This window comes from Protobothrops mucrosquamatus, unplaced genomic scaffold (genome assembly GCF_001527695.2).
Source record: "Protobothrops mucrosquamatus isolate PMUCROS unplaced genomic scaffold, P.Mucros_1.0 scaffold7183, whole genome shotgun sequence".
Lineage (NCBI taxonomy): Eukaryota > Metazoa > Chordata > Lepidosauria > Squamata > Viperidae > Protobothrops > Protobothrops mucrosquamatus.
The window spans coordinates 1-10,453 of NW_015392988.1; the positions used below are offsets into that span (position 1 = coordinate 1).

General features: G+C 49.5%; 1 protein-coding gene across 1 annotated transcript in view; it reads left to right on the plus strand.

Annotated features, from left to right (window-relative positions):
• Positions 1-954: 954 nt before the first annotated feature.
• LOC107300472 (basement membrane-specific heparan sulfate proteoglycan core protein-like) overlaps positions 955-10,453 on the plus strand; it is a gene marked incomplete at both ends in the record, with an annotated part of 14,755 nt that continues 5,256 nt past the window's right edge. The window contains 12 exons of the mRNA XM_029287004.1: positions 955-1,107; positions 2,580-2,722; positions 2,916-2,996; positions 3,729-3,864; positions 4,092-4,243; positions 5,313-5,433; positions 5,549-5,727; positions 5,830-5,965; positions 7,490-7,644; positions 7,755-7,902; positions 7,977-8,128; positions 9,062-9,203. Coding sequence (XP_029142837.1) covers positions 955-1,107; positions 2,580-2,722; positions 2,916-2,996; positions 3,729-3,864; positions 4,092-4,243; positions 5,313-5,433; positions 5,549-5,727; positions 5,830-5,965; positions 7,490-7,644; positions 7,755-7,902; positions 7,977-8,128; positions 9,062-9,203 — 1,698 coding nt within the window. The remainder of the gene's footprint in view (positions 1,108-2,579; positions 2,723-2,915; positions 2,997-3,728; positions 3,865-4,091; positions 4,244-5,312; positions 5,434-5,548; positions 5,728-5,829; positions 5,966-7,489; positions 7,645-7,754; positions 7,903-7,976; positions 8,129-9,061; positions 9,204-10,453) is intronic.

The following is a 10,453-nucleotide window of genomic DNA, read 5'->3' on the forward strand; positions in this document are numbered from 1 at the left end:
TTTAATATTTATAATTTCCAAAGCTTTAAATGACCACCATTCCCTTTATCGCAATTCATCACAAAATCTAATGTTCAGAATGCACGCCTTACCTACTTAAATATGTTCTATTTCTCACCATCTCACATCAGCTAATTAATAATACAGCATAACATTCTTATTTCCTATTAATTTCCAAATGTCACAGCTGCTCTTGCCTCGTCCTGCTGGCCGTTCCAATTACAGTCCAAATGAATAGCCAAAAACAGATTATTCCCCCGTAACGGTTCTATATTGTGATACTCAAGAGTTCCTCAATCTTTCTGGCTTTGCAGACCATTGAGGGGAGGGGGGTGGTTTATGTGAGTGGGTGGGCAAGCAAGCGTACGCGCGGCGGGCACACACATGTGCAAATGGAGCACCAGTGCAAGGGCTCGCCCGCTTATCGCCACAAGGGAGGATGAGTGTGCAAACAGGCTCTCCTACCGCTGCCGTGGCCCAGTTCCGAACAGCTCAAGGCCCGCTAGTGGGCCGCAGCCCAGGGGGGTTGGGGACCCCTGCTTGAGCTGTAACTTAAACACAAGTTACAGATACAAAATACAAGTGGAATAAGATTCGGGGAGTGTTGTAGTTCAAAAGGAGAGCGGTTGATTTAGCGCCTTTCTGCTCTGCTCAGAGGGGGTCCTTCTAAAGCAGGGATCTTCAAACTCGGCAACTTTCAGACGTGTGGACTTCCATTCCCAGAATTCCTCAGGGCTGGCTGAGGAATTCTGGGAGTTGAAGTCCACGCTTGAAGACCCCTGTTCCAACGGATGCATTTCCGTGTCTAGCTTGGCCAATGCCGTTTTCACCCGGGTGTTCCAGGACTCAATTTTGCAGGCAGGGCAGAATGCGGGGGCCCAGCATCCTCTCCCCCCCAAAATAGGAAGCCTCCCCACCCTTCAAACAACTGGGAAGCTTTTTTCTCTGTTGCAGGAGGACCCGGGGGCGTGATACCCCCCAAGGCCGTTATCCAGGGCGGGATCCTGCGCTTCCCTGCGGTTGAGCCTGCCGACGAGTCCCAGTACCTGTGCCGAGTGCGAAACAGCGTCGGGCAGCATGTGGCCCGAGCTTTCCTGCAGGTGCAAAGTAAGTCGAGGGTGGTTGACGAGGACGAAGCATGCCACAAGGTGGGTGCCCGACACCCACACAACAGGGAGAGGTGGCTCCCAGCAACTCTTCTGTTCTCCCTTTCTCGGCATTGGGTTGAGGGCCTCCCCGGACCTCAGGGTCTCTCTTCCCAGGAGGAATCCAGGAGGATTTATTCTTCTTCAGCTAGAAAGAGCCGAGAGTTAGCTAAGGCGTAATTAAATTCCACAGTGAATTCAAGTGGGACAGCCAGAAAATTAGCTTTAGGTCATCCATGGAGTGATAGTCTGAGAGGGATGGATGGAGGGAGGGAGGGAGGGAGAGAGAGAGAGAGAGAGGGAGAGATGTATTAGAAAGACAGACAGACACAGACAGACAGATATAAATAGAGATAGAGAGAGAGATAGTAGATAGAGACAGACAGACAGACAGACAGATAGATAGATGTATTAGATCAGTGGTTCTCAACCTGTGGGTCGGGACCCCATTTGGGGTCGATCGACCATTTCACGGGGGTCGCCAAGCAAGGCTGTCCGCCATTTTTTTTGTCCACCATTTTTTTCCCCTTTTCCGGCGGGTGCCTTACCTCCCTTGGGATGGACCAGCTGGTGGTCGGCCTGCTCCATCTCTGCCACTTGCCAGCTACGCCTCGGCTGGCGCAGGGGGCGGAACCACGCATGCGCGGCGCTCCAGGGCAGGGAAAGTCCTCGACTTACGACCGATTGGGTAGTCCTCGACTTACGACCGGTTTAGTCCTCGACTTATGACCAGTTTAGTCCTCGACTTACGACAGGTTGGGGTCGCGGCATTAAAAAGGTTGAGAACCACTGTATTAGATAGACAGACAGACAGACAGACATAGAGATAAATAGAGATAGAGAGATAGATAGAGATAGATAGACAGATAGACATAGAGATAGATAGATATAAATAGATATAGATTATAGATAGATAGATAGATAGATAGATAGATAGATAGATAGATAGATAGATAGATAGGTAGGTAGGTAGGTAGGTAGGTAGGTAGGTAGGTAGATAGATAGATAGATAGATAGATAGATAGATGTATTAGATAGATAGACAGACAGACAGAGATAGAAAGAGATAGATATAAATAGAGATTGGATGGATGGATGGATGGATAGATACAGACAGACAGACAGACAGACAACCTTTATTGTCATTTTTTTACTGTGGGCACCCCGGCACATATTAAAAATGAAATTTTGTTGCTTGCCCTCAAAAGTCTACACACACATAACACACATTTAAACATGCTGTATGCAATGTATGTATAAACCTACATCCTTATGTATAAATAACATGTACATATTGACCACCGTCCATCTTGAACATATGGCGGAAAGAGGAAGCTTGAGAATTCACGAGGCTAATAATGTACGGAACAAAACTGCGACTGAATCCAGAGCGGGGACTGAGGGGGGACTGACGGCTCCTTTGCTCCTGGGCAGGTACCAGTGTCCCCCAAGTGCAGGTGAGCCCCGAGCGGACGGAGGTGCAGGAAGGCAGCACCGTCAGACTGTACTGCCGGGCGGCGGGCTCCCCAGCGGCCACCATCACCTGGGAGAAAGAGGGCGGCAGCTTGCCTCCACAGGTAAGGCCTGGTGTCCCAGGGAGGACAGCCCCTCCCGGACCTCCGGGTCCAGGTGAGGTTGCCCGAGGGAAGGTCTGGGCCAGGAGCAGACCCTAACCCTGCGATGCCTTCTGGGGTGCTTCTCATCTTTCTCGCGGCCTCTATCCCCCCCCTCTCTCTCCTCCTCCCTCTCACCCCCCTTCTCCTGGGCCAGGCGCTTCCTGTCTCCGGGTTCTTCCACTTCCAAAGTGGCAGCCGGGAGGCCGTCCGGCAGCGAATACAGGTGTTCCAGCAGGTATCCCTCTGCATGAGCCCCTCGTGTTACTCGGTCTTCCTCCTCGGTCTCCACCCCATTTTACATCTTAAGAAGACAGAACTCTTGGAATATCTCTTCCAACAGGCATCTTTATTAAGAGAAGATGGTTGCAGGCGTTCTAGACAGGATATGAGGGCCCATCCCTACCATTCAAGGTTTTAAGTGTTCCCCAGCAGCTCCCACCCCACCGTCCTTCCAGCGACAATCCCAGGCGTTACATTTCCACCCCCTTTTCCTCTCCACCGGCAGAAGGGAGACTTCAGAGAGTAGTAGATGAAAGGTGATGGCCATATTGTTATGGTCAGTCCTCTTGGTGAGATCCAAATTCAGTCCCTTTGAAATTTTAATGAAGGAAGTGAGAGCCATAAAACCCCTTTGCTCATCCCTCCTTCCCCTTCGTAGTATGACAGAATCCAGAGAGGGCAGAAATGGGGTTTTCCATAGTCGATAACTAGAAATGAAATATAATTGGATTCTGACACCTCCCCTCAAACTGCCTCGTGTTCCCCCATCCGCCCAGATTTCTCTGGCTTCCACCTCGCCTGCTGCTCTTGTCTTGCTTGTGCCGGGGCTCCCGGATGCCGTGGGTGGCCCTGCCCAGCTCTATCCCCTCAGGGGCTCCTTGGCACTCCCTTCCCCGTGTGGCCCAGGAGGGTGGGAGTCCAGCCACTGCTTGAGGGTCCCCCCCAACAGTTTCCCTTTTGTCCGTAGTCCCACTCGGAGAGAACGGACATCTCCACCCTGGTGATTCCCTCCATCACGGCCGCCGACGGAGGGGTGTACCTATGCGTGGGCAGCAGCCCGATGGGAGTCGGCAGAGCCCGCATTGAAGTGGTGGTCATTCGGGGTAAGGCTCCCTCTTTCTTCTGCGGGGGGGTGTGTGTCTTGAATAATCTCCAGCTGCGATGCCCAGTGTGCGTGCTTCTGTCTCAAACCGAGCAAGCAGCTGGTTTGAACAAGGTGTTCGGCTTAAGGGCAGCCTATTCGAAGCCAGCCTGGGTCTCGGTGCCAAATCCTTTCCTTCTCTGGCTGCTCCCAGCATCCTCTTCTCTTTTGCCCTTTGTGCCCGTCCAGCACACGGCGTCTCGCCGACGGTCAAGATCGAAGCTTCCTCTTCTTCGGTCACAGAAGGCCAGTCCTTGGACTTGAACTGCGTGGTGGCCGGTCACCCTACAGCCTCCGTCACCTGGTACCGGCGGGGAGGGGCCCTGCCAGCCAACCACCAGGTTCGGATGCTCCCGCGGCCCCGATAGGTGTTGGGTGGGTGCACCCCCTTTCTCTGGGGGGGCCTCCTGGTTTTCATTTCTGGGCAAAGAAAGGAGGGAAGTCGGGAAGCTTGCCAATATCAACGAGCGTTTCCTCTTGATCAGGAAGGGAAAAGAATACGTCCCATTCAGAGCGCTTGATCTCATGTGGCTCTAATGGTCTTTCTCTCGCTCTCTCTTTTTTGCAAAGAATGTAAAATATTACCTTTTCTCAGGACGCTTTTCAGACAAGGAGCCTGTGATTGTTACGGGACTAAGACTCCCTCCCGGTTATAAGCCAGCATCCCAGTCCAGAAATAAAAGCCGTGACGCAGAAGGAGGAGGGGGAGGCACGATACACAGACACTACACCAGGGGTGTCAAACTCAATTTCATTGAGGGCCGCATCAGCATTGCGGTTGCCCTCAGGGGGCCGGGTGGGTGTGGTCAGGGTGGGTGTGGCCTACTGGGTGGGCGTGGATGGAGTAGGTGTGGCCTACTGGGTGGGCATGGCCAGCTCTACATCGTTCACGCCAAGGGTGCCTGTAGGGGCCTGGGCAGGAGTGGGACAGATCTGAGGGTCTCTGGCAGAAGGGGGTGGGACTGGGGCAAGCGCCAAGGCATGGTCCATCTCTTCATTCCTCACAAAGGGGGACCCCTCCCCAGCATGCACCCAGGGGGCAGGGCCGACGCAGCAGGGGCTGGTTCCTCACTGTTTCCAGACGGCCTTGTGGAGCTAAGACTGAAGGCCTTTCAGCATAGATGGCCACCACAAAGTTGTACATTGGCTCCCGGCCAGCCTGGGCCAGGGCCAGGGCCAAGGCAGCGGGGGCCGTTCCCTTACTGTTTCCAGGATGGCTTCATGGGCCACATGAAACCACTTCGTGGGCCGCATCCGGCCCCCAGGCCTCGTGTTTGACATGTCTGCACTACACACTTAAAGAAAAGGGGGAGCTTTCCACCCATTTCCTCCATCCCTTCTCTGAGGATAGAAGAACTTAGAAAACCCCAGAGAGGCTCACGGCAGACCGCAATGCTGCTTCCTCCCTAGATCCATGGGGCCCTCCTGCGAATCTTGGAGGTCTCTGCCGCTGACTCCGGGGAATACGTCTGCCGCGTCAGCAACGGAGCTGGCCCGAAGGAAGCCTCCATCAAGGTGACCATCTCCCAGGGTAAGGCCAAAGGCCCCACACCTCGGCATGGGGAGGACAGCCGGGAGTCGCCACCTGGGCACAAAGTCAGTGTTTGGGGCATCCTTTACCTGGGAACCGAGCCTTGGAACCAGAGGGCAAAAGAAGCTGACCTGTTTTCTGACTTCTTCAGGGCCGTCCCCGGTCAGGATCGACTCTGCCTCCTCGTCCATCACCGAGGGTCAGGCTTTGGACCTCACCTGCCAGGTCACGGGCCTCTCGCAGCCCAGGGTCACTTGGTACAAGCGGGGAGGGGCCCTCCCGGCTAATCGCAAGGTACGGGAATGGCAGGAGACCCTTGGCTAGAGCGCACGCCTCTTCCTCCCTTTGCGGGGGGGGCTCCTCACCCCATCTCTGGACCCCCCTTTTTCCCTTCAGATTTCTGGGCTCCATTTGAGGATTCTGAAGGCCACGGCAGCGGACTCGGGCGAATACGTGTGTCGGGTGATGGACGGTGACAGCGGCATGGTTCAAGAGGCCTCCAAAGTGATCACCGTGCACAGCAGCTCCCAAAGTGAGTTAGGCTCAGATCCCAGCTTAGGATCCGGAACATGCGCGTTTCATAGGATGGGAAGGGCCAAAGGAGGCAGGCCAAGGTTTGAACCTTTGAGCCAGGTTCACGGACAAGGGGGGACAAGACAAGGATGCCCACTGTCTCCATTGTTATTTATTTATTTATCTTAACGTTGGAAGTTTTAAATAGAAACATTAGACAAGATAACAGAAATCAGAGGGATATGTGGTGGACATGTAGGGAAGTTAAAGCATTTTGGATTAAGATATGGTGGAACATTCAAAATATTTTTAAGAAAAAGATAAAGTTTAAACCGCAGATATTTTTGTTGGGTATTGTGGAAGATTTGGACGTAAAAGAAATGGAGTTGATGTTGAATTTTATAACTGCTGCAAGATTACTAATTGCTCAATTTTGGAAAACGGAACGTTTACCTACTATAGAAGAATGGACACTTAAAGTCTCAAATTTAGCAGAAATGGCCAAGATTTCCGCTTATGTGAAGGATTATTCACAAGAAAGATATATATTGGTTTGNATTGTATATTTGCTTTAAAAGAGAGTTAAAGGAAGTTATAGATTTGTTAGCTTAATAGTTGATTAACGTTAGTTAGATTATGATTATTTTATTGTTAATCCTGTGATGGGCTCTGGGAAGTGAGGGGAGAGGGAGGGGGGATGGAGGGGTGGGTTTGGGGGAGGGGGGATTTATATTGTAAAATTTTATAAAACTTTCAGTTAAAAAGAAAAAAATCAGAGGGCTAGAAATAACAGGTGAAACTTACAAATTGCAAGCGTTTGCAGGTGACTTGGCCTTTATTTTAGAAGAAAATTTAGAGATGATTCCTAAATTATTGGAAAAGATAGAACACTATGGAGAAAGAGCAGGTCTGAAGATAAACAGAGAAAAAACTAAAGTGATAGTTTAAACTCTCACAGATGAGCAAAAAAAACCCCCAAATGTCAGAAAAAAATAGAACTACAAATAGTTAGAAAGGTTAAATACATGGGAATATATTTTAACAGCAAGATGTTCGACGATAAAAGAAGATATAACTATACAAAATTATCGAGCCAAATAAGACTGGACCTGGAAAAATGGAAAAACCTGCAATTTTTCGATGTTGGGAAGAATTGCCAGGACGAAAATGAACATATTACCAAAAATACTGTTTCTATTTCAAACGGTACCTATAAAAAGTAGAGAATTTTTTTTGTTGAAGACTTAAATTCACTAATTTTGAAATTTATTTGGCAAGGAAAGAAAGCTAGAATTAAATTGAAAAAATGCTACCAGAAGCCAAGGAAAATGGAGGTTTGGGCTTGCCAGAGTGGGTTTTATACCATCAAGCATCTGTACTAACATGGGTCAAAGAATGGATAGCTTTTAGAAACAAAAGACTGTTATATTTGGAGGGACATGGTTTGCGACTTGGTTGGCATGCTTCCGTATGGTATGGGAGGGCTGGCAGGAGGGGAGATGTCTGCCAGCTGATGGGCAGCCCCTCCCTCCTGTCCTTGCAGCCTCGGGAGGAGTCGGACCCCCGCTATGGATTGAGCCTTCGTCACCCTCCATCGTCCAAGGAGAAGCTTTGGACTTGAACTGCGTTGTGGCCAGCCAAACCAGCGCTACCATCACCTGGTACAAACGAGGCGGATCCTTGCCAGCCGGCCACCAGGTATGGTTGCCCCTCGGGGCCGGGGGCAGCTTGGTCCAGAGACCCTGGGAGGGGGTTTACGACATTCCTTTCACCTGTGCGCTGACTCCCTCTTCTCCCTCAACCCGTAGGTCTCCGGTTCCCACCTGCGCATCGCCCGGCTCTCCCCGGCTGACCTTGGGGAATACGTCTGCCGTGTCAGCCTGGGTTCCCTCACCCGAGAAGCTTCCGTCCTCGTCTCCCGCGCCCGCTCCTCCTCCAGTAGGTGTGGGGCTCCTGGCAGGAAGGCCGGGGGGGAGGACAGGGTTCGCTGGGGGCTGGCGGGATCCTCACCACCCTTCTGCTCTCCCCAGCCTTTGGCGTGGCTCCTCCCGTGAGGATCGAGGCCTCGTCAGCCGTCATCGCTGAGGGACAAACGCTGGAGCTGGACTGCGTGGTTTCCCGCCCGGAGCAAGCCATGGTTACCTGGTACAGACGGGGTGAAGCCCTGCCAGCCCATCACCAGGTACAGGCATGACGGCCCTGAGCGCTAAGGAGTGCAACTGGATAACAACTTTGGGGCCACTAGGGCCACAGTCTCAGAGGCACCCCCTTGCCCGCAGAGCGCCCCAAATTGGCTCTCGGGCACAATTCCAGTTTCAAAGCACTTTGGCTAGCTGGAAAAACGCTCTTTGGACTTTGAAGCCCAGAGCTGCTGCTAGGGAAATGGAATCGATGGATCCAAAGTCTGGCTCACTAGGCCTGGCCTAGTGGATCAACTGAGCTCTGTGTGCCTCCGAGATAGGAGCTGGTGAGGCAGGGAGGATATGGCTCCAAAGTCTAATGAAGAGAAGGACGAGGGGGGACATGATAGCCATGTTCCAGTATCTCAGGGGCTGCCCCAAAGAAGAGGGAGTCAAGCTCTTCTCCAAAGCCCCTGAAGGCAGGAGAAGAAGCAACGGGTGGAAACTCATCAAGGAGAGAAGCAACCTAGAACTAAGGAGAAACTTCCTGACAGTTGTTAGAACAATTAACCTGTGGAACAGCTTGCCACCAGAAGTTGTGGGTGCTCCAACAGTGGAAGTTTTTAAGAAGAGACTGGACAGTCACTTGTCTGGAATAGTGTAGGGTTTTCTGCCTGAGCAGGGGGCTGGACTAGAAGACCTCCAAGGTCCCTTCCAACTCTGTTATTCTATTCTAATGGCGGGCAATTCTGCAAAGGGGTTGGGACGGTTGCTATTTAAATAACTGGGGTTTTTTTCAACAAAGGATTTGGAAACCTCTCCTCGCTCCCAATACAAAAGAAGGGCCTTGTTTTCATTATTTTATTTAAGGGTTTTAGAATCGTTGTTTCTCCCCCACCCATGTAAAATCTATAAATCCATACTGGATGAAGTTCATAGCCAGCAGAGCTAGGATGGTTTAAGGGGATGCTGACAAGGATGCCACCCTCTTTTAGGCCTTGGGAACTCGCCTGCGGCTGGTCAAGGTCTCTCCCGCCGACTCTGGAGAGTACGTTTGCCGGGTCAGCTCCGATGCTGCCAGCCATGAAGTTTCCGTCTTGGTCACTGTCCAGCAGCAGGAGGGCAGCCCTGTTTTCCGTAAGAACTCCCTTCCTTCTCCTGAAGCTGCTCATATGGGGAGGGAATGGGTCAGGGAATGGAGTTGGAATTGGAATTGGAATTGGAATTAGAATAGAATAGAATAGAATAGAATAGAATAGAATAGAGATGGAATAGAATAGAATAGAATAGAATAGAATAGAATAGAATAGAATAGAATAGAATAGAATAGAATACAGAATAGAATAGAAAATATGGAATAGAATAGAATAAGGATGAGATGGGATGGGATGGAATGGAATGGAATAGAATAGAATAGAATAGAGTAGAATATAATAGAATATAGAATAGAATATAGAATAGAATAGAATATAGAATAAAATATAGAATAGAGTAGAATAGAGTAAAATATAGAATAGAATAGAATAGAATATAGAATGGAATAGAATAGGACATAGAATAGAAAAGAATATAGAATAGAATGATAGAATAGAATAGAATATAGAATAGAATAGAATATAGAATAGAATAGAATATAGAATAGAATAGAATAGGACATAGAAGAGAATAGAAGAGAATATAGAATAGAATGAGAATAGAATTACAGAATAGAATAGAATAGAATATAGAATAGAATAGAATAGAATAAAATAAAATATAGAATAGAATAGAATGTAGAATAGAATAGAATAGAATATAGAATAGAATAGGAGATAGACTAGAAGAGAATATAGAAGAGAATGAGAATAGAATTACAGAATAAAATAGAATTAACTTTATTGTCACTTTAAATGTACACTAATCGGCATACATTAAAATGAAAATTCATTGCATACAGCTCTCATACGGTCACTCCCTCCAATATACACTACATAAATATAACAGAAAAATTGCGTACACCCCCATACCCACATATATTCTATGACAGAGAAATAACATATTCGGATGTATACCTGTACATGGTTGAACCAGGATGGCTGCTGCAAAGATTGGCAGCGTGAAAAAGTGAAAGGAGGGAATACCAATGGCCCTCAACTTACAGCAGTTCATTTAGTGACCGTTCAAAGTTACAACAGCCCTGAAAAAAAGTGACTTAGGACCGTTTGAGGAATTCTGGGAGTTGAAGTCCACAAGTCATCAAAGGGCCGAGTTTGGAGACCCCCTGCTTTAAAGGATCTGCCTTACGGGGGTCAGCTCGGGAGAGGAGAGCAGGCCGGAACGGTGGGGGCTTCTGCAAGGCTTGGCTTCTCCCCGGCCGGCTGGGGGGCATTTGGTGACCTTTCTTCTCT